Here is a 24539-nt window from a genome sequence, read left to right on the forward strand (position 1 = left end):
TTACACCATTTGGAACAAACATGCCATTACAAACAAACATACCCAACTGGATCCTGCGTGCCAAAAGCAACAGCAAACAATTTGCACTGTCATTTGGGGCCAATCTTCCTAGAGGAGCAGACATTCGGAATAAAGCATGCCTTACAAACCACAGAAAACAGAGAAAAGGGTCCGCCGGGGCGTTTAAGTAAAACTCTACCAAGGAAATGACATGAGGGGGCAGATACTTGCCATTTATCCTAATCCCTTTTAGCTGGGTGACAATTCTAACGTGTAAAGGCTGGAAAAACTGCCTAAGGTCAAAAAAGCTATTTCCACAGAAAGGCTAAAACGCCAGAAAAAACTCCAGAAAAAACGCCAAAACGCAGGAAAACGCAGTGGCAGTTTTCTTGGCGTTTTTCATCAAGAAAATAACGCAGGACAAAAACCCAAACCTAGCCTTACTCAGTTCACAAACTAGTGTTTAATATTGTAATTTGTTTTAATCTAGAGACTTTGGGGAATTTCTATTGTGTACGTCTGGATGATCAATGGGATCATGGCCTCTTACATCTTCTGTGATCCAAAAATCAAACCCAAGACAAATAAATTATCTTCTTGTATGAGTAAACCCTTTCGAATTCTGCCTCATTGGTAATGCGTCTTAAAACACACACAAAACTATGGCCCTTATATGACCCCGTTTATGAAGCAGTGGTGTCATATTACTGATCCCTCTCAGGGATGTTACTTTTTATTTGTAATACGGTAATTTTTAGAGTCTACTGATTTCTGTGTTATAAGGCTACCTTAGTACCAGTTGGGTCTTTGCCTTTGGCCACCTGTGTAAACTAGCTTTGTACAACTTCAGTTACATTTATAATATTCAGTATTTATCACCTAAATGGGGTGCACATACAAAGGGAGAACAAAATAAAACAAAATCCAATAATTGAAAAAGAGCAATACATGAGGGTATATTATGCATTCACAAAAGTGTTTAATAAAGAATGCTCATCAATTGCACAATTCCAAATTCCACAATTCTCCAAAACAAATTAAACAGCCAAAGACACAATATCATAATAACAGAGTGCAGATACCTAGGGAGACACATAAAAGAAATGTGCAAAACGCAAATCATTCCATACAAGGACCAGCAAGGATTATCAAAGTTCAGCAAACAATATAACATATAAGTTATATGTCCTGCCCAACTTCTTCAGGAGGAAATAAATTTTTTTAATATTGAATTTTCCCCATCTAAATACAAAGACTTTGAGCAACAAGATATTTCATGTAATCTGGATACAGAATACTATTCTCTCTTTCTCTCACCCCCTTATTAACACTGGACTAACTATTGCTCTATTTAAAGATTTTGGGTGACTGTCTGGAGGAATTTTGTGTAGAACCAAGAGGGTGCCTAGAGCAACAAGGATCCTTTCTATATAGAAGCTGGTGGGTAATGCTGGACTCACTGCAAAGTGAGTGTATTGTCTACAAAAAAAATGGTTCCTTATAAATAAACAGTTAACACTTGTATGGTTGATAAATGCCCCTGGCTTAATGTGTTTTAAGTGATGATCTAATACTTAATTTGTGTTTTATTTTTTCCATGTGATGTTTATTGCTGTGTAAAACCCAGCTAAGTGCTCAGTAGGGAAAGCAGTTTTGCAAGCCCTGCCATTACTAGTAGCATTTTGATCTGTCACTGAAGTGGGCTGTTCCAAGGCAATAAAACAGGAGGAGATTGCACTGTATACACAGGACTCAGCTCCCAACACAGAAGGGATTATAGCACTGCCATGACAGCAGTCAGTGTGCACTCAGCACTCAAACCTCCCAAATCAACAAAAAGATACAAGACTGTCAGAAGGAATGCCAGCATTTACAGAGTGCCTCCTCACAGGTGAGCTCTTTATCTGGTCTGATCTATCTAAGGAATTTCTGTTAGATTTTCATCAAGTTAGATTAATTTATGAAAATGCAAAAGCTTGTATTGAATATTACAGTTTCCCTTTTTGATTGCACATATACTTCACATATCAAGATATCTTGTGTGTCTGCTATATAGATTCTGGAATTCATTTTATTGCCTGCGCAAAAGCTGCTGTGAACTTTTAATGGTTTTAGAATATGTGAAAAGTTTGTTAAAATGAATGGGAATAGGGGAAAATGCCTACATTTAGACATTACATAGCATTTATGTGAATTTCATTGGATTTGTACTGATCTGTTTCTATTAGTGTGACCAGAGGCAATTGAATTTCTGGGTTTCTTTGTTACTTTCAGCACCATGGAGAGCGACAATCAACATTACTCTATAGTAACGCAATACACGGCTATGGTTCATTTTTCTGTGTGTTTAAAAATCATATACACGGAAGATCCATGATTATTTATCTGTAATTTTGTACAGCAGGCACAGTGAGACAGTATAATCAGATTGACAAGTATGATGCGGTGCTAGATATCCATGTTATTCGATGTAATACATGTGTGCAAACAAAGGGTTAAGAGTTTTCCATGTCACTTTTTCTGTACACATACATGTGCAAAGGAAACAAGGATGTCTAACACATACACATGCAAACAAATTATAAATATATATATATATATATATATATATATAAATAAATGTAAGCACTTTTTAATTCAGCAATTCAGATGACGATGATGCTGATGGCAAAGAGGAGAATAATGACCCTGAAGCAATCTTCCAGAACATACAAATCCAGAAAGAGACTGTCGCAAATATTCGATGTAGACCGTGGCCAATGAGACAGAAGCTCCGCTCACTCAGGTAAAATAGATCTGAATTATTACGTTTCCTAGGTTTTCTGGACTTTTATATTCCAGTTAACATTGACAACTGGGTTTCTTGTATCAGCAAGATGTTTTTGTTTAACATCAACTATGCCATATGTCTAAAGCATGCCCTTATATAATTGAGAGATTATATTGTATATTTCCTATTAGCAAAATGATATAATCAAGTCATGGGAAATGTTATCATTTATTATCATGGAATACTTAATTGGCTTATTTTATGATTTGTTGCCCAGCCACAGATGCCGCAACAAACAGAGAACAAATTATAACATTAATGAAATTATTAGATTAACATGATGTAGCAGATGTATATAATGGACCTGTATGAATGATGCTGTGTATTGGTAACCCCATGATTGCAAGAGTGGTCAGCAAGGATGGCAAAGGAATGGTATCCTCACCACTAGTCCTAAGTAACCGTTTTCAATGGATTCTTACTCCACAGACAAGCTAAAGAGATTGTGTTGAAGTATGAAGGCAGATTGACCAGAACGAGAGGATATCAGGCTGCAGGTGCAGAGGTAGGAGACATGGGTGATTATGACTTACAATATGGAATTGGCATACTTGTGCCAGTCCATAACTTTTCATCCAACAACAGATTCCTACACTACTCATCCAGTCTTTCCTTGTTATTTTTCTTACATACAATATTTTCCAACTATTATTGCAAATTGTATGCCCTTCAAACCAACCATTCAAAGAAGACCTAGTGCCACTTGATTTACATGAGCCAATAGTTGACACCTTTCTGGTTATGCTCTATATTTATATGTAATACACAAATTATTTTTATCCAGCATTAGTAGATTCAATAACCCATCTAAACCTAAAATCAGTTTTAACAGTGAAAAAATTTTGGTTTGCAATTCTATGACCTTTTTAAAATCACATTCTCAGGGGCAGAATCTAGACAACCACTGCTAAAACTGTTGCAATGCAAGCTAATTGAAACATCTGCACTTAAATGATTCAATGGGGTCTATAGAAAAAAAGCATGTTAGAATTTGCCAGCATTGCAAGGGTTATTTTTAAAACCATGTTTACTGTAAGAATATCTAAATTCATATATATATATATATATATATATATATATATATATATATATATATATATATATATATATATATATATATATATATATATATATACACACATACATACTATCATACTTCTTTGGTGTGCAATGTGTTGGCATTGCTAAAAAGTATACATTTAGTATGTATACATACCACATCATAAACTTTTTTTATTGCATGCTACGCTTTGCTACAAAATGTATTTAAAATACACTAAAATAGTAGTCTTTACCAACCCATTAATACAAGTCTTTTGAGTCTAATTGTTTTATGCATTATTCAAAAATGATGGGGGATCTTAAAATTAACTGATACAATCGAACACATGAGTTTTTGAAACGGACTGAGACCCTAAAAAATCATCCCATCATTCAGTTTGTATTTTGTAAAGACAACCAGTTCAACGATAATGCACTAGATCATTTGATGTTATATGACGATATAGATTATATTCAGTGTGTAAATAGTGCAAACAGTTGACAGTTCCTATGGATTGATAGAGTATTGACTTATGACACAGGGGGCCATTATATTGACTTTTCCTGATATATGATTAAAATGACTGATGCCTTGTGACATAAGTATGATCTTGGATTATTTCTACTCAAATCAAGTAAATTATTCCTCGGATATAAATTTAAAAACACTTTAGTTAACTGAATTAATTCTAATTAATTCTAGCGTATCGTATTAGTGCTTAAGCCGCAATTGGCTTGTCTATAAAAGCATCCAATAAATATGTTTAATAAACAAAATACTGAATCAGCGAATAAAGCTGTTGAATCTTTTTCAATGCCTATTAAAATATATTGGCAGCTTCATGTTCTAGCGAACACTTGGTCTCTGCTCATTAACTCTATCTCCATATCTTTTAGGTTAGTGATACTTGTTTAATTGAATCATTACAATTTTTGAGATAGGGCTTATTTCTCATGGGGTGCCTTAATGTGGCAAATAAGCTCCCAATACAGTACTAAAGCCTTTTTACTCAAGTTATATATTTACAGGTTAAACACTGGTCATTTGTACTTTGTCTTCGTCATGTATAGATCAGTCAGTGAAGTGACTTTCAAACAATTTCACTAATTTCAATAGGTTTGGATCAAAGCCACCCAAACTTTTTGTTTTTTTTTATTTCTTACAGAAAATGCTTACTGAGGTGGTCCTTCATAATGTAATGTGAAATAAGAGAGATTAAACTACAACTCTCCTGCAATTTCTCCCTGTATTTAAATTTGGAATAGGGTTGAAATCCTTGGTAGTAATCGTCTTTAGTGCTTTGAGAGCATCGGCAAAGAAGCAAATTTACTGCCACGGGCAGGATTTCTTGGAGACAGAATTTGTGCTTTATAGCGATCTATTGTTAAGCTATGATTGGCATATGCCCTGTATCATTACATGAATACCATCCACAGGCAGGTGAATTTACTTATTAAAATTTAAAAGGAGAGTATCAAGTATAGAAGGAAAATGCATATTAAAGCACAGTCTTTTGTAATTGAAACAATACAGCTGCTGGGAGACACATTATAGTGAAATTGCAACTTTATTTCTGTGCAAAGCCCAGAACTTCCTCCTGCCAGCAATGCTAATGCTTTGTCAAACTGTGATTAGTTTGTTATGTTGCTTGTCCACTATTTCCAAATAGTGCCTAAAGAATAAGAAAATAAATAATTTCAGAGTTATAGAATTTCTTATTTGTTTCTCTTGTACCATGATAGTGTATCTTTCATTATGCAATTTCATTATTCAATAGAAAGAAGTGTATATTTTGCACTGCTTTGTCACAGTGCAGTTTGATCACAACCCAGAGGCATGTATGATGTGTGCTGGTTGCAGGCATAAATCCACATGGTCCTGCAGACATCATGGATGATGAGCTTCCTGCTGACCATGCTAAGCATGGCAGGGACCTCATATTTTGCAACAATGTCAACCTTGTCTGGAACATTACAATCCTGCTGCTCTGCCAACCTTATCCGTCCTTCTCACCAACCTCTTCCCTTTCTCTCCACAGCTCTATCACAACCTCCTCCAATTCCCATCCCACCTTTGTTGATTTCTCCAAACTGTGCCCACCACCATTATTTTCCCTAACTCAATTGGAGAAATTTTAAGATTCTACTAGGCCATAGAAATGATAGCAAATGAACGACCCTGTAGTGTTTGCTTTATTCGATTTAAACAACAATACAGGCACAACCCGATAATGCTTTCCGCGGCCCTTGCAGTCCCCACTCACGTGACCAAGGGGATTAGGGTATAGTACAGGGGCAAGCCAGCTGTGGTGGGCCACAAGCTTAGCCAGGGTCAACCCAGTCCCAACATAGATTCTAGGTACACACAGAAGAAAGCCCTGCGCTCAACTCTTGGGCGGCAGCAACGTCTATAGTATTCATCAGCCCAAAATATTTATTTTTCTGTGTTTGTTCTATAGGTTCTAAGTAGTAGATTAGGTTGCAAGTGGATAATCCATTATGTCGCTGTACCACATATCTCCCACACATCCCTTACACACTCTTCACCTCCTATAACATCATCACTCTGCATACGTAGAAGTCATCAACAGTGTTTGCAAGGGGTCCAGTAATCTGTACTTTAAAAGGGAAAAGCTCACCATCCACTGAATCACAGGGTATGGACTAAGAACTAGGCAGACTGTCTGGCTCTTGGCTGTACTATGTACTAGTCTCGGTACCTTATTTACATCAACTAAAGCCCAGCCTGTTAGAATATACAGCTCTTTGTTTTGCAAATAACTAAATCATATCAAGGATCTTCCCTGTTGGAATTTTTTCTCATTGTAATAAAAACATTTTATTGGATTACACATTCTCACATGTGTATAGTCTTACAATAATGATGACAGCGGAAAGGGGACACACTTTTATCTTTGTCAGTGCAGCCTTGCATAGTGACATCAAGGCCTAATTTATGTGCCATTAATTTAACCCGCTGACTTGTTCTTAATACAAATAAAGAATTGCGCTGAAACGAAAGAAACCAGTTCTGCCCGTTCTGGCACAGTTCGCAGCCTTGGTTTGTATTTTGTTTAATTAAGTACCTTAGTTAGGCACTAATGAATGAGAGTGCTGTAAAAATTAATTAACTTCCTGGGAAATGAATGATGCATCCATTAGTTTAAATCCCAGGCATCACTTAAGTTTTGGTTTCCAGAAAATGCAATAGTTTCTGTGTGTACTAAATACATGCTATACAATTAGTCATTACAGAAAAATCAGTATGGCGGTATTGATTCTAGATAACATAAAGAAATATCTACATTTAATGATAGGATCTTTTTGCAGAAAAGAAGGTTGGTGCATGGAATAACCTCCGAGAAGATGAAGCTGTAGATAAAACATACATTGGATAAATGCATGTCTTGAGTCTTAAATGCAACATAAGATTTTGGAACATTTTGTTCTAGTCTGCAGTATTTATTAATTCTGTTTTAATAAATATTTACTATGTTACGCATTTGAACAAGAACATCTTTTATTATCGGATTAGCACTTAGCATTTAAGTATTTGGGAGGGAGGGTAGAATAAATATGTAAAATTCCATTTTTTTCTTCATATATGTACTTACATTAGATATACATTGCATATAGTTGTGTTGCAAACAATTGTCTTTAGTGCTTTAATGCAATAGTTATCTAGTAAACACATTTTAGGGTTCAGAGTTAGTTAACATGGCTCATTCACCAAAGCAGGAAAGAGAGTTTCCTCCAAAAAATTATGGAAGCTGGGTCCCCGGCAAATTTCTCTGCAATAAGTACTGAGCTAGTCCTGTATAAAGTATAGATCAAATTGATCAATAAGTAAGAGTTAGAAGAACATCACTATTGTAATGTTTTTATATAGGCTCATACAAGCTATTTATGGCTTAGACCTTCATAGCAAAGTCAGCCAGATAAAACTGCAACTCACCCGCCAGCTCACTCTTTAGTAAACAAACCCCAAATATTACCAGTGTGCATAGCATCAATCTGTGTTTTTAGCTTTGTAATAATTTTCCAATTAACACCCGAGGTAGAAAATGTATGCATGTTACTGTCCCTGTTACTTCCTATCGACTTCTCTGCTCCACAACTGCACGAACATACAGTCCACGGTTTTGCGGTGTTAACTCTGGCACTAGTGACAGTACCAACCTCATCTTGTGCTGCAATAAAAAGTTAATTGAGACAACCGCAGCTAATTAAGTATTGATTAGGCAATGATGACGGAAAATGTGCTTTCTAGCAAAGACAGGCTTGATTAATCACCACAAAATGTTTAGTGCAGGAGATACGACCAAGAAAATTAAAGAGGTACTTGTTAGCTGTAACATCAATTAATAATCAAATATGTTAGATGGACATCAAAATATCCTGACAATTGTCTGTTTTCTCTATAGGCATAACATATTACGTTAATTTACACGCAACTCCAATAGAAGTTTCACATGAAACACTTTTTTTTTTCTTCGAATTATAGTCATTGTACATAAAGTAGTTTACAATACAAAATCTTCAACTTGTTCTCTATAGCAATATTTCTAGATACAGTGTTTGTATTTGTACAAGGTATGTGTAAGACACTTAGTTACATAGTTACATATTTATGGTTATACATAAAACTCATTTTTTGCATTCTTCTTGTAGCTTTGGAGAAAATTTGCCAGACTGTCCTATAACTTTGCTGTCCTTTTTATCCCATGGGAAATGAGGATAAAGAAGATAGAAAGTAAGTATTAAGAAATGCATAAGTAACCTGTTAATATTTACTGTATAAAAACCACAATAATAAGAAATTAATTAAGAATTAGCAATATGAAAGGGTTATGACTGGAGTAGAATTTTAAGGTATATCTCCCTCCAAAATAAATAAATAAATAAAAACACTTGTCATGTTTCTCCACCAAAAAACCCCAGACACCCATAAACCACCTAAAAGAAATGTATCTAGAAACTTTGCAGATGTTGCCCTTCATTGGTTGATGCCAGAGGAGGCCCCTTGCCAGCGACCAATACAGTCGCTCTCATGGACCTTTAACTCCTGGAGCCGAGAGACCAATGGTCTCCCCAGGCCAAGTTTTGGCTTCAGGAGTTAAAGGTCCATACGACCGACAGGGAGCTCCCTAGAAATGTATCTAGAAACATTGCAGATAGTTTATATACAAGGTCCAATCAGACTACAATCTCATATTTCTGTTTGTGTTGAAAGTGTTGTAAGTTTGTATTAGTTTTGTCTTCCTCAAGATATAGATATGACAAGGGCCTGAAGTTTTATACAGTGAAAAGATTTTTTACCTTATATCAGCATCTTACTGGTCCGGAGAAGGGTTTGCCCTTCATTATTTGATGCCAGAGGAGGCCCCTGCTGGTGACCAATAGAGTCATTCTTACGGACCTTTAACTCCTGGAGCTGGGAGACCAGGGGTTTCCCCAGGCCAAGTTTCATCATCAGGAGTTAATGGTCTGTAGATGAGACTCTATTGGTCACCGGTAGAGTCCTCTTCTGGCATCAACCAATGAAGAGTAGCTGCCCTTCATTGGTTGATGCCAGAGCAGGCCCCTGCCGGCGACCAATAGAGTCGCTCTTATGGATCTTTAATTTAAATCCTTTGCCAAAGCCATTGGTCTTTCCAGGTCAAGCTGCTCCAAGGTTCCCCCTTGCCCTGTCCTTTGCCAGGGGGATTAAAATCCCTGTTCCTCCCAAGCCAAGCTGCTCAGAACCATGTCTGAGTCTTAAACAACAGCTCTGGGCAACCTGGCCTGGGGAGACCAATGGCTTCGGCATCAGGAGTTAGAGATCTGTAAGAGCGACTCTATTGGTTGATGCCAGAGGAGGCCCCTCAAAGTCACTTAAATCCTCTTTCTTCCCCATTCTGATGCTCAGTTTGAACTTCAACAAGTTGTCTTGACCATTGCATTGAGTTCCTGCCATGTGATTGGCTGATTAGCTATTTATGTTAACAAGCAATTGAACAGGTGCACCTAATAAAGTGGCCAATGAGTATGCTTGCTAATGCAGCCATCTGTATGGCCACAGTCTAGGGTGGTGGTTGCACATGCATACATATGCAACCTGTCATAGGATCTTTGTGTTTATATTCTGTGAGTCTCATAGTACCAGGCTTGTGGCAATGCTGGACTATAAACTTGCAAGCACGCAGCTTCTAATTAAAAATAGTGAGAATTTTGGTCTCCCTATTATAACAGAAAGATAATGTATCTTCCTCTTTTGTATCAGGTCATTTCGGATCTGGGGTGGCATCCTACTTTATCTTTTTGAGATGGTTGTTCGGGATTAACATTGTTCTCACAATATTGACTGGTGCATTTGTTGTATTACCAGAGGTAAGGCTTGTAGTCCTGTCATTTGTAAGTATCTGGAAAAAACAATAATATTAATGTGTGTACAAACCCTGAATTACCATATATTGCTGGCTTCCCTAGGAATTATTACTGCACATTTTATTCTTTGCCCACTAATAAAAATAGTAATAAAAAGTAATTTCGGGCAGAGGTTATGTTTCGGAGAGTTGATAATAGACAACATTTTTTATGGTTTGTGTTAAAGTAGGTAAGGCGATGTATGAACTGGAAATGTTAGCGTGCCAGACACTAACTATGGTAGCAATAGTAACCCCTGAAAGGTTGGTGTCCATTCTTCATTATGAAGTGAATACAAAATTACTTGCTAAACTTTTGGGAACGCTAAGAGACTGTGATTTGTTATGTAGCATGAGGCTATATTTCAGTAAATATTTGGATTGACAAGTGCATTAGATTGCAATGTCAACAATAGTTTACTGCTTTCTGAACCCTTCGGCCAACGTCTGATTTACACCAACCTTATGTGATACATATCTCAGGCTAATTTATTGTAGTCACTCCTGGCCACTACTTAAAGCTCCATAAAAGACGCAAGCCATTTATCACCTATATTACGCCGCACTAGGAGCTGTGACTGATGTGAATTGTGTTGGGGATCTTGTTTGCACTGTATTGCAAGGATTGCTATTCTGATCCCACTATGTCCTTGAGGTGTTGTGATTGTTTGATTTGCTGCTATTATAAATTATATCCTTTCATCCATTTTATTTTCAGTCACAAACAGTTGAAGGACAGATATAAGGCATTTTTAACTTTAAGTTTATGAAGAATCTATGTAACAAAAAATGCTTGTAATATTTAAAAAATGATTAGTGCCCCCTAAAAATGTTTGCCCCAGAAGGTTAACATTTTCATAACACATTTACCAAACAAAGATACAGTTGTAGTGTTTCTTGTGTTGTAGCTGAACCAAGTCCTATATTAGGTATATAGTTGGCGAGACTCTCGCTTTATGTTCACTTAAATGGAAAGTATAATATAAAGCATGGGAATGCATAGAATTTTCCTTTCATTGTGTGGGTTATTATTTTTTGTTTTTCTTCCACGGGTAAGCTTGTCACTAAAATGAACAAGTAATATACTGTATCACCTTCAGTTTGATTTTATTTAGTGCATTCTCAGCTGATCTCTCTTTTTTAATTTTCTTCTCATCAGATCCTAGCTGGGGCCCCTTTTGGAAGCACCATCAATAAGAAAATCCCTGATAAGGAAGTCTCATCAGCACAGGACCTCAATACCATCTGGTCATTGGGGGCAAGGCTCAAAATTTATTACATCTATATCTGGTTGATCTATTGAAAATCACACTTTCAGAAACAAAGAAATAACATATACAGGCATATCTCAAAACAGACATCCTGGCTAATTATGATTGGATGTTCTTGGCCAAGAGATGGTTCCAGCTAAACACACCAGTGTATCTTGGACATAAATATGTTATGCCTCTAAGCAGAGAATAATTAAATAGATAAACTCCAAGAATGATGCAGTACCTTGTATTCTAACAGAGCTCTGTCTGGTTTGCAGGGTTATCTGCAATACTCTGTGTTGTTTTATGGATACTATGGTCGAGAAAGAAAAATAGGAAGAGCTGGATACCGTCTGCCGCTGGCGTATTTCCTCGTTGGAATGGCAGTGTTCGCCTACAGTTTCATTACATTGTTAAGAAAGTAATTTTTATGAATTATTTTTCTGAAAGAAAAGACTGATGCAAATGTTCCATACAAACAGCCTGTATTTTATTAGTGAACATTACTAGTAGAATTGCATGTACAAATACAGCTAAATACACATTCAAAAAAAGGCTTCTTAATATAAGAAAGCTACATATGAAATATGGTATATTGTTAGAAAGACAATATTTTTTTATTAGGATGGCCAGGAACTCCCGTCTGAGCTTGGCAAGTGCTTCTGATGAAAACTACACTTTCTGCTGGAGAATCTTCTGTGCATGGGACTATCTTATCGGGAATCCAGAAGCTGCGGAGAGCAAAACGGCTGCCATTGTTAACAGTATTAGGGTAGGTGCTTATTGCTTAATTTATATATTTTAGAAGCTAATTTTCTATATTAAAATCAAAATTCCTGATAGCACAAATGTCTGCTTAATGAATAATTTATATGTGATAATATAATAAAACTATTTCATATTAGTGGATGTGTGCTAATATTGAGATGTCCCCTGGCTATTTTACAATTTGTTTTCATATTATTGAGAGTACCCTGGCCAATGACTATTAAAGCCATCGAGAACAGATAACTAGCGTTTCAGACAGACAGACAAATGACTTATGCTTCTCAGTCTCTGTCTATACACAGTATGTTACAGTAAGTAGGTTTCATCCATATACTTTTAATGCATGTGTTATACTTGTTCTAGTAAGGCAAAACTGCATTTTTGATTGCTTATAGTGTACTGCTTATTTTCATGTCCCTCGGCACAGGAAGCCATTTTAGAGGAGCAGGAAAAAAGGAAAAGTACAAATTTGTAAGTACAACAGAGTATGATGTCATTTCTGTTGCCTGATTGATTACTGATTATTTGATTAATAAACAAATGTCACTTGCGTAGCATCGGTTACAAGCTTAATCGGAGCAATGTGGTCAAAGAGACAGAAGCTTAAGAATACTTTAATAGTCGAATATCGAAATACGTAATTATTGAGATTACCATTCTGTTATTAACCATTATTTCTTTGCTGTAACAATTCTATTTAGAGCAGTAACAATAAGCCTCCGGATTCTCGCAAACATTCTAGTCCTACTTTCACTCGCTGGCAGCATCTATATCATATATTTTGTGGTGGACAGATCTCAAAAACTGGAACGCACAAAAATAGAACTTACACTCTGGGAAAAAAATGAGGTAAGAGAAGTCACATACTGTGGACAGTCAGATATACTGCACCGTGTGCGAGATAGGATGAGGGAAACAGCTACCTTCCTATTTAGACAAATCCAGTCAATCTAGCTTGTGTTTTAGCATGTGTTAGGAAATAGCAAATTACAATTTATCTTATTAACTTTGTAGACTACCACGGAGTCTTCAGAAACATTTTCAATAGCATTTCTTTTTATGAAATTATAACAAAATGATAACTGAAACCAAAAATATGGAAGGAAAAATATCATCAGTTATGTTGTTGTAATATAATCCATCATCAAGATTCCTCTTTAGTAGTTAAAGTTACTTTACAAGGTACATGACAGTGTCCAAAATGTATATAATTAAAATTATCATGGTTGAATGCCAATCCTGAATTACTACAGTTGACACTAAATGTGGCGCCATACTCATACTCCTGTATGATGCCATGTGGTCACCATGTTTTTTACTTTATTTACATATTTTAATGTTTTTGAATAATTTGCACACTAATTGTTTATGTCAGCCATCATTTGAGGTTGCAAAAATGTTATTAAGGTTTGTATTTCTTTCAAAGTACGTTTACGTATAGATTTTGTAGGATAAGAGTGGTTTCAACTCAGTTCTCGGTGATCCAATAATTGGCCAACCCAGACGTAAAATGCATTTTGGAATCTCCAGCAGTAGGCCTTGAAATTCAAAAGCTGCACAGTCCTTGTTTATATCACCAGTGCTTACATTGCCCCAAGCTGCTATGAACTAATGATATTTAAACAAAATGTTACTTACAAAATATGACATCCTCTTTTAGGTGAGTGTGGTTGTCTCGCTAATCACCATGATTGCTCCATCAGCCTTTGAGCTGGTCGCTGCATTGGAGATGTATCATCCAAGAACTACACTACGGTTCCAGCTTGCAAGGTAGGATGGAGTAAAGTCTAAAGCAATTGTCCAACACGTGTATTCTAATGATTAACCAGTTGAACTATCACTTTTTTCAGGGTTCTAGTACTATATCTCGGAAACCTTTACAGCCTAATCATTGCCTTGCTGGACAAAGTAAATAGCATGAGTGTAAGTAATACATTTAACTGTATTTGTGAGTGCTTTGCCACTTGTTAAAGCAAATTACATTGTTTAAAGTGGGCCTTTTATCCAATGATGTGTGGATGACAAGGTCCACTGCAGGCAAGTATGGCACATAATATATACATTGTGCTAGTCAAACCAGTAGCATATACACACTACGTTCTAAAGTTTGGGGTGACTTAGAAATGTTCTTGGTTTTGAAAGAAAAGCACATTTTATCCATTAAGATAACATCAAGTGGATCAAAAATACAGCGTAGACATTCCTAATGTTGTAGATGCCTATTTTAGCTGGAAACGTTGATTTTTAATGGGATATCCTCATAGGTGTACAGAGGACCTTTATCAGCTAATGCAAAGTAAAATGTTTACCTTTATAATTTATCAGTGATAAGTGCACTTTAACTATTGAATATTCTGGCAAAATACCGGAAAATAAATGAAGACTTAACACTTATACCTTGGCCATAACATTTGTATTACAAACATAAATTGTATACTTATAATTATTATTTTCCTGATCTGCGCCATTATTGTGAATATATAATAAGGTTTTATATCTATGTTTTTTCAGAACAGTGCCAATGACACTTTGATAGATTCAGCACCACTTTTTGCCACAACATCTATCACCGTCCTTCCTACAGTTACTCCTGATTTGGCAGCTCTAGAAAACTCGACCCTGGCATTATATATGGAGCAGAATATGACAAAAACCATGGCATTCATTAACCAGACATCTTCCTCCATTGTTTCAGTTACTCCACTTCAAAAAAATGAATGTTGGGAGACCTATGTTGGACAGGTAGGAAGATGTACATGAAACAGATAACAGTAAAATAAGTAGGTTAGTTAGACTGTAAGCTCTATGGGGCAGGGACTTTCTTTCCTAATGTATTCCTGCCTGTTGTAGTCTGTAGACTAGTTTACTCATTATATGACTGCACTTATTATACACTTTTATTATACTGTACTAGTAAAGCATAACAGTATACCTGTTAGCACTTTGTAAATAAAAAAGATACATACACACATACATGTTGGCAGCCTTTAAATAATATAAATATGTCTTTATTACAGGAGATGCTGAAACTGTCTATTATTGATATGATTTTCACAGTGGCAAGTATTCTTCTTATCGACTTCTTTCGTGGCCTTTTTGTACGTTATATGAGTGACTGTTGCTGTTGGGATCTGGAAAGCAAATTTGTGAGTATTTCTTGCCTTCTAGTATAACAAACTCAAACTATGGTCTATTTACCACCATTGATTACAGAATTTCTTAAGAAAGCCATCATGAGGATATCTGTAGCATAGGAGAAGGTGTTTTCAGAAAAAAAGTGTGGAGGGAACAATTTATTAACACAACTTTAGGCTTTTATACAATTATATTTAAGATGTGACTAGGATTGGTAAGGTATACCAATAATTTAGGATAATAGCAATAATAAAAAAAATCCAGTGTATTAGTGTTTAGGGGCATGAGATGATTTGATTTTTGCAGTGTTTATACATATAGCATTCCTAGTTGATAATTTCTACTTGAAAGGATAATCAGTTAGTTTGCAGTATAAATGGTAATAAAAAATAATTGAATTTCCTCATTGTATTTAATGTAATAACAATTATATGATATAAGCTTGCAGTGCATCAATACCCGTATTTACTCATTGTACTAATTCTAGTTATATAATTGTTCAAATAAATTGCAGTATTTATACATGAACTTGAGGCTTCAAACAACGGATGTAAATTGTTTGATCTTTTGCTGACCTTCTTCAAAAATGCAGATACTGTAGGGTTGCCTTACGATTCACAGTGGATGTGGTCAGCAACAATTCCCTCTCTGTCCTCTAGGTGGTGCAATTAAAACAAATGTGTATCATTTTGGGTATAGTGAACTACATACAGATTCCCCTAAAAATTAACTATAGTGTTATTTTGGTGAAAAATTATTAATGTCACCCTTTTTTTTGCCGTCTTTTGGATCAACAGCAACAAATTAACAGATATAGGAAAGGCTGAACTTGATGGACGCATGTCTTTTTTCAGCCTATATAACTATGTAATATGTAACTACATACCTGAATTTTTTGAGCGGAGTACGTTTGGCATCTGTTTTGGGGGCATGCTGTTGGATGTGAACACAACCATCTGCATTGTAACACATAGGCAAGGACCTGCTTGTATTCTGTGAGCAATCTTAAAGGGTAACTCCAACAATATTTTTATCCTTTTTTTACTAAGCAATAACTTTACATGGAAATGCATATGAGCAAGTTTCTCAAAAACATCCATAGATGGTAACTGTATCACTTAACTTGACATTCCACGCAAGCACTCACCTACACCTTGGGATGGGTGTGGCGGTCACGCCTAAGGGTATGATGGTTGTAAGGGTCTTCCAGTATAGCCAGGGGATGGAGGTCTGTAAAATGAAGAAAAAACAGTGCAGTATGTCTTATGGAGCCAGGGTGAATAATAACATAAAAAACACTTACACTATATAGAGCTAAATATAGCTCTATTGTAGCAGCGTGGGCAGTATAATCCCCACCTGTGGGTGTGGCTTCTTCTGATGATATACTTAGGTCACAGGTTTTCAGAGTGGATATGTAGAGACATAAAACGATGCAAGACCTAGGGTACACTGTGATAATGGGATAGGCTTTAAAGAAATATATAAAGTACTCACATTTGTGAGAGCAAATAAAGGTTGCTCTATCCTCATCAGCATGGGTGCTATTTTCCCCTCCAAGGAAATGGCTCCAGTGAGATAAAAATCAGGATAAAAGCCAAGTTAAAAATAAAATAAAAATGGAGGTCCACGATTAAGAATAATCCAAAGCTTTATTAGATAATAAAAGCAAAAATGCATAAAACACGTGTTTCACCCAAAAAATGGCTTTTTCAAAGTACTCCCAGCACATAACCATTTTGTATTTGTGCTCACCTACTTGTGATCATCTGGTAGTGAAGCTAGTTATCGTAACCTGGAAGCCTCATGGAGAAGGAAACTCTTCACCGATAACGCACACAATGTTGTGTAAACGTGCATATCACAAATGGCATCCAACACCACTACACATGTCAAGTATTTATTTATTATGTTTGACAATATCTGGCTTCATGTATGGGTAGTATGATGTCAGCTTGGGTACATAGCACCCTCTTAAAGTCCAAAGTCTGGCATGGGATGGCAATTTGTAGTGAACATTTAGCAAGCACAATGTGCAGATGGAGTGAGTGTGAGTTTATCTGCATTTTCTTGAAAAGTCAAGTTTAAAGGAAAGGTAACTATAATTTTATGTAAAGAAAATAGTACATAAGCTATTTAAGTTCTTGGATAACGTCTGACTAGCTTTACTGTATACTCACATAGGTGAGATGGGAATTTATTCCAGGTAATAAGCCTGTGAGATACTTAAGGAATGTTAAGATTTTGATTTGTTTTCCAATTTATTTTAGCCAGAGTATGGCGAATTCAAAATTGCAGAGAATGTGCTGCATCTGATCTACAACCAAGGAATGATCTGGTATGTATCACTTGCCTGGAGCTCTCCTGCCCCTAATAGAAAGAAGGGAAGAAAAGTGGGTATGATACGAGAAGGTACTAGCCATGTATATAGGCTTATATAGATTTTAAAATGGGTACAGAACATGGCCAAAGATTTCCCCCCAGCCCCACACAGATTAAACACCCTCACCCATAGGCCCTGTAAATATCTCCGATTTCCTTAGCCCACAGGTGTAATATAATGCCCAGATATGCTTATATGACAAAAAAGAAAATAATTGAACAACATTCTAAAACCACAGCTTGATATGGTACAATTTGGGGCTGCAAGTGCTACCATGGACATTTAGCACAGAACTACATAAGGATCTTGAACAGTTTATTTAAATGTCAATTGAATAGAACATTTTTATCAAAATATTTTTTATGGGGGTCCACAGTAGCCCAGTACCCCTGTTAAGAATAAGCAGATAAATATGTGGTTCATTTCATGTCCCAAAAAATTATTACCACATAATCCGTATTTTGTTGTTTGTGAAGCTGACAACTTTTAAGCATAACTATTAAATAACCTGGAATTTAATAAGTTGCATGTAACAGACTTAATTATAAATCTAAAATGTAATTCTTGTTGCAGGATGGGAGCCTTTTTCTCTCCGTGTCTACCAGCGTTTAATGTGTTTAAATTGATTGGGCTGATGTATTTAAGGAGCTGGGCAGTTCTGACATGCAATGTTCCCCATCAGCAAGTTTTCAGAGCTTCAAGGTTAGTAGAAGGTAGCGTAAGATATCTGTAAACACATATCCTACACCATAAGTCTGCATTATTACTTAGCAATGCAAGGAAAACATTTTTGGAGTCGTTATCAATCTAACACATTCTGGACCAAAGTGACATGTTATATCAGAGAGGCTGAATAGATATTCAGCATAAGGGCTTGTTGAGTACATTGTTCAAGCTGCTGTGCTGTTGGACAGAGTAGAAAGTCATACATCCTTTGTTTTGGGGTCTGTGTTTTAGAGCATTTGAGAGAGTGGCTTCAGCTGGGAGTACCAGTACATTACATGCTAAATTGATAATCAGCTTGCTGACCAGTTCTGTGCATGCGCGCTAAGCATAATCTCCGCACCTTAACTGTTTGAAGCAGTCTGTTATCAATACGCTGTGACTCAGATCACAGATTGGTAAAATATATCCAAAACCAGGGTGCTTGGTCGTGTTGAGAAATAACCATCTACACCATTCAGCTTTCTTATGTAATTTATTCTATGTTGATCATTCTGGTATCTATTCATAGTATCTTCAGCTCTACCAAGGAGTTGCCTAACGCTGCCATATTAATCATATGATGGTGTATTCTTTTAATGACAGAGCCTTATTAAATATATAGTATGCACTTCATATTAAGAAATTGTAATTGGTTTTGGTACAATGTAAGAGGCATTTTTTTCACATGGCCTGATGAATGACAAACATACAACGTGAATTAGGTTATTTAAGCAGTTTTTTAATATTTATTTTTAATCAACATATTTAATGTATAATTTGGGAAAATTACATTTTTAAAGTGACTGTTAAAGGTGAAATACTAAGAAAGAGAATGAGCCGATAAGCTTTGCCATTGCATTTATAACATACTCTGTATCATGTAAATACTCACATTATTCAGTAGCGTAAAAATTGAAAAAGTAAAAATATATATGTATATTTTTTTTATTTCCTTTGCAGATCTAATAATTTTTACCTGGCTATGCTTCTGTTTATGTTATTCCTATGCATGTTGCCAACAGTGTTCTCTATTGTAAGGTATAAGCCATCCATAAACTGTGGACCCTTTAGGTAAGTTATGTTACCCAATAACTAAAACACATCTGGGAATCCACAAGTCTTGTACACCCAGAAACAATTTAAATCATGTCTAGCCATACAGAGATATCAGTGTGTGACAGTATAATCCTCTACTTCTATACAATATAATCACAGACTTATGCATTTAATGCTTGTCACTTCTTTGTGACCTTTGTGCATTAGGCCACTGTTTATCAATGATCGTATCCTGGATGCCAGGCACTGCTGTGTCAGATGACCGGTGCCAGTTTTCTGAGTTTTTTAATACTAGTCTGGAAGTGGGCGAGCTCGGTCCTTAGAAAATATAAAGTCCAGGTGGTGCTCAACAAATAATGGGTTACTCCAAGCCACTATCTATATCCTGTTCTTGAGTTTTTGATCCCTATTACAAGCAGACAACTGTTTAATTCTATAGAAATATTGGACATTTTTCTATAACCTGTCTGTCATCTCAACAGTGGGCAAGAGAAAATTTATGACATTATTTCTGAAACCATTCAAACCGATTTTCCTGCTTGGTTTAACAAAGTGATGAGTTATGTGAGCAGTCCTGTGGTGGTTGTCCCTGCTTTGCTTCTTCTCTTGTAAGTATTAAATGTTATCCCCATAGCACCATGGTGCTTGTTGTTGTGTCCAAAAATGGGAGAAAAATATTTTTAAAATTTTAAATATAAATACAGGTAACCAATATTGCTTCAGGGTGTAGTTTCAGTTGTATTGTACCTTCTAAAGAAGCAATGTTAACACTGTTAAAAATTGGGGTGAGCTATTGGTATCCCCTTTCCCTGGTGTGGGATGGTGCAGATGTGCCTCCTTGCTCTCCACACCAAATATTTAACACTGAAATACATACATTTCCTATCTTTTTCTTATTGTGAAATTACATCTTCTCTTTCAGCATGTTAATTTATTATCTACAAAGTATTGCGAGATCACTAAAATTCACCAATAATCAACTGAGAGCACAGATCCAAACCGTAAGTCTAAGCACAGAACCATAGATTTCTGAGCCAAACGTCACAGCAAACAACCGCTGTTATTTATTAAATGTCTTTCACAGGAAAGAATTGAGGACAAGAAAAAAGTTTTTAAGTTGGCTGTAGGTACGTCTGGTGATTGTGTATCTTTAGTCTAATTTAAGTCTTAAGGAAACTGCAATGTGTCATAAGTGAGCATTTTCTTCATTTGTCAGCTCGGTTTCAGAATATTGATGGACATGAGAAAAAGCAAGAGAAAGACAATGACATAGTCAGCCAGGAGTCATCTGCACGGTCATCCACACCAAGAAAGAATGGTAGTGTAGTGAATTTTGAATCGCCAGTAAGCAAGAACAGTAGAATTCAAACAATCTCTCAATCTGCAACACGGCCGGGAATTTTACACTCTCCAAATATAAGTCCTTCTGTGTCGGGAATCCAGGAAAAAAGACATGAGAATGTTACAAATAGGTATGTACAGTGTATATATAGACATATAAAAAAATAAATGTGCAACATACACAATAGAAGGAAAAGCTGTAACTACTTTACAGTTTTTGTGCAGTTTATTCATTCAGAACCCCTGTTCTGTATGTACAAAAATATCAACAGTTTATGGATATAATGACAGCTGGGTCAAATGCATTTAAAAAAAATAATTCTGGTGCAAAATTGTAAAAGTGGAGCAAAACAATAGCATCATTCTTTTGTTTGCTGTGGTGTTTGTTATGACTTTACAGTTTGCACTAGATTTGTCCTTTACACAGAAAACTGCCTCCAGTAATATAAAAGTGCGGAATGGTAGAATGCCTCCAATATGTATTTTTTCAACTATATAGCTTATAGTAGCCAGAGAAGAGCTTTTTCCCCACTGTGTGTCACATCATTTAACTGACAAAGTTACAAAGACACAGCAGTAATACACTTCGTAGGCTTGGTTCACTTACCAGGGCTGGGTAAAGTTGTTAATTAAAGGTAAAATCAAATACTGTATCTCTAAACCAGTGACATTAATCAAGTGTAAAAAAAATACGTACAGGTAACGGGCAGTTTAATAGGTCCACCTAAAAGCCTAATAATGTTGGGTCCCATTTCATATCATGACTTTTTGTCCTATAAATGGGGCTGACTATAAGATATAACTAGGTGGCGTATGCAGTTGGGTCTATCACGTTTTCGTTAGTTCCTAATGTTTTATTGTTCTTTTTGTTTGTTTGTTTTTTCCTGGAGGCCCCCAAGTGGAAAGATGAGAAGTGTGAGTGATGCCTGTCGGACCAAGAGCTACAACCCAACCCATCATCACAAGAAGCATGTTGAAGATTCCCAGTCTGAGCCTCTCTTCAGAAGAGGGATAAGGCAGATAACTCCAGATCATCGTGCAGCGGGTGTATCAAGTATGGTGTCTCAAAGACCCCATACAAGATATTTTATTGTAAATGAGCACGACTCTCGCAAGAAGATTATACGTTCAACTTCTCGTTTACCGAGACACTTCCGAATGGAAGAGACTGGAGACATAGTGGAATTATACCCGCGAAACGTCAGGAGGTACGTTGTTCAAACTCCACGTCGGTCTTATTCACCCCATCTGAGTGAGGAAGAAGAGGAAGAATTGCAAAAAGACTTAATACGAAGATCCCACCGCCCTCGCTCACTATCAGATCTTAGACACCCTCCTCGATTTTACATTGGAGAACGCACAGACAGTCAGATTTTATCTGGAAGAGATCTGGTGAAAATGCAGTACAAATCATGGGAAGGAGGGTTCCACCTTGACTCAGACAAAACCCACCATCGGAAAAAGATAAATCTAAGAAATATAGACCTTGATGAACAATATGTGGAACGCCACCACAAAGTTAAATCGAAACAAAAGCATGAGCCATGCCCTACAGAGTCTGACTCAATTTCCAATACATCCAGTAGTGACCAGCAAAACAGCAGCACTGACCAGTACATTCAAGTTATTCATAACAAGGACAAATATATAAAAACCAGTGGAAAACTAACTAGAAAGAAGGCAAAGGCCAATGTTGACATAAAAGCCTCTGCATTTAGTGAGTTAATTTGTTCCAATGTTTAAGAAATTATTAGTTGAGCAGATTCTACATACAATATTGTACAAAATTATTATACAGAAAATGATTAAATACATTGGAATTTTTACTCTGCATTTTCAATTTTGTGGTCCATGGCAACCACCAGGATAGGCAGCACTGGTCAAGATAATGTAGGCTGCCTGCACACACCTCAAACTTTCAGTCTTAACCCTTTCAGTGCCAGCCACTGCCGTGCTTCTGAACCGATCAGCCGCATACCCACTCCTACTGCGCGTTTAACTGTACACACAATACTTCTATTAAAGAGCCAAACGCAGAGGCTTTCTCTGGAGAAAGAACAGAATGCTGCCGATTAGTCGCATGTTCTAAAAAATATAATAATATGGCTTTTATTTAGGTAACACTGGCTAAAGGAACAGGCTGGCTAGCACATTGAGAAAATAATGGCTAACGTGCAGGGATAACAAAAGTTAATCAGTGGCAGGAAAGTGCTCCCGGTGCTACTTTAGCGTGCAGTCTACCGGTAATCTGCAGACTACCATTAAAATACCGTGCATTCTGTCTAGCACAAGTACCAGTGTTTCAATCGCACCTTGATCACATTTGCTGAAAGTGCTAAGAAAGGATTCAGATTTGTTTTTGACAATTCTGAAAGACATACAGCGTGTATATCACATAAAGGACTAAAAAGTATCATATTTCCACAAGTATAAGACGCAATTTTGGGGGCCGAAATTGGAAAAAATATATATTACATAAAGTTATTGTACTGGCTGCCTGGGCATGATATGAGTGTGATTGATGTTAGCTGTTAGCAATTGTTAGCAATCACAGTCCTATCATGCTCAGGCAGCCAGTACATGCACATCGCTTTCAGCTTCTATGTGCCCCCTACACATAGATCCATGCTAACACAAACACACTCATTCATTCATTTACTCCCCCACCTTACCTGAACTGCAGATCTTCTGGCGCGGCTCGCAGACTTCTGTGGGGGCAGCTGTTTCCCTCTGCGCTGCTCAAACAGGAACTGAGCGGAATCATGTGATGCGATGTGCATTCACATGACTCCGCTGGGTTCCTGTGTAGCCGCGATGGATTAAGAGACACTGCTGACCAAGACAGGTAAGCAGCAGGTCCCCTTTCCGGTAAAATAAATAAATAAATCTACCACTACTGTATAAGACGCACCCAATCTTTATAAAAAAAGGTGCATCTTATATATGGGGACATACGGTAAATACATTTTATTTGTATCTCATAAAATTAAATAGGTAGTAGAAGCATTATTAAACACTCATCTACAGACACCAGACAAGCCAGAAGGCTTGTTTTTTCCCTCATGGTGCTGCCACGACCACAAGGGATTCTGGGTAGGCGATATCACTGACACCACCGCCAATCATACGTAGGCTAGCAAAACATCAGTGTTCAGATAGCACACTTTGGATTGGCTGCTGCTTCACTCTGTTTAGTTCTTATTGACTAAAATGGGATTTCCTCTGAGCATTATATTTTGAGCGCCGTTGATGTCTATCATATACCTTTAGTGCTAATCCTTTAGTGTACAGTCTGTGAATTTGTTAACTGTGAATTTATTAAAGTTACATTGTTCATACAGACAGATGGCGAGACTCCTATTTACTGTGTAAATCCCAGTGGCTTGTTTTGATGCATTAATTTAATCAGCCATTGGCATCAAAAGAATTTGTTTCTGTTCTAAATGCAATACTCACATCAATAGCTAGTAATACGTTCCAAATGCATGGTCTTGGAAAGCTCCAGTCATCCTATTATTAATTACAATCCCACTTTAAATAGTCCCTGGTGAAACTACGGTACTCCCCGATACTTACAGCGCCAAGGAGATTTAGACTTTAAGTACAAGTCTGGAGCAAAGTTA

General features: G+C 36.6%; 1 protein-coding gene across 1 annotated transcript; it reads left to right on the forward strand.

The window, feature by feature from the left end:
- Positions 1-1787: 1787 nt before the first annotated feature.
- Positions 1788-22659, forward strand: LOC149278429 (transmembrane channel-like protein 3). Its single transcript, XM_089501983.1, has 22 exons — positions 1788-1891; positions 2642-2785; positions 3260-3335; positions 8543-8624; positions 10134-10240; positions 11435-11533; positions 11807-11949; positions 12153-12300; positions 12724-12767; positions 12998-13145; positions 13957-14066; positions 14147-14244; positions 14833-15038; positions 15314-15442; positions 17702-17769; positions 18388-18516; positions 19480-19590; positions 20058-20183; positions 20498-20576; positions 20660-20706; positions 20748-21047; positions 21807-22659. The coding sequence occupies exons 1-22, from the start codon at positions 1788-1790 to the stop codon at positions 22657-22659; spliced, it is 3351 nt and encodes a 1116-aa protein (XP_089358109.1).
- The last annotated feature ends 1880 nt before the right edge of the window (positions 22660-24539 follow it).

Source organism: Sceloporus occidentalis, unplaced genomic scaffold (genome assembly GCF_023333645.1).
Source record: "Sceloporus occidentalis isolate IW3139 unplaced genomic scaffold, rSceOcc1.0.p SCAF_189, whole genome shotgun sequence".
Lineage (NCBI taxonomy): Eukaryota > Metazoa > Chordata > Lepidosauria > Squamata > Phrynosomatidae > Sceloporus > Sceloporus occidentalis.

What these genes read in the sequence shown, in the direction of transcription:
- LOC149278429 (XM_089501983.1), top strand. Translation starts at nt 1,788, where the DNA reads ATGACAGCAGTCAGTGTGCACTCAGCACTCAAACCTCCCAAATCAACA. An exon ending in CACTCTGGGAAAAAAATGAG is followed by an intron (nt 13,146 to 13,956) that starts GTAAGAGAAGTC and finishes ATCCTCTTTTAG; the next exon opens with GTGAGTGTGGTTGTCTCGCT. An exon ending in GGGATCTGGAAAGCAAATTT is followed by an intron (nt 15,443 to 17,701) that starts GTGAGTATTTCT and finishes AATTTATTTTAG; the next exon opens with CCAGAGTATGGCGAATTCAA.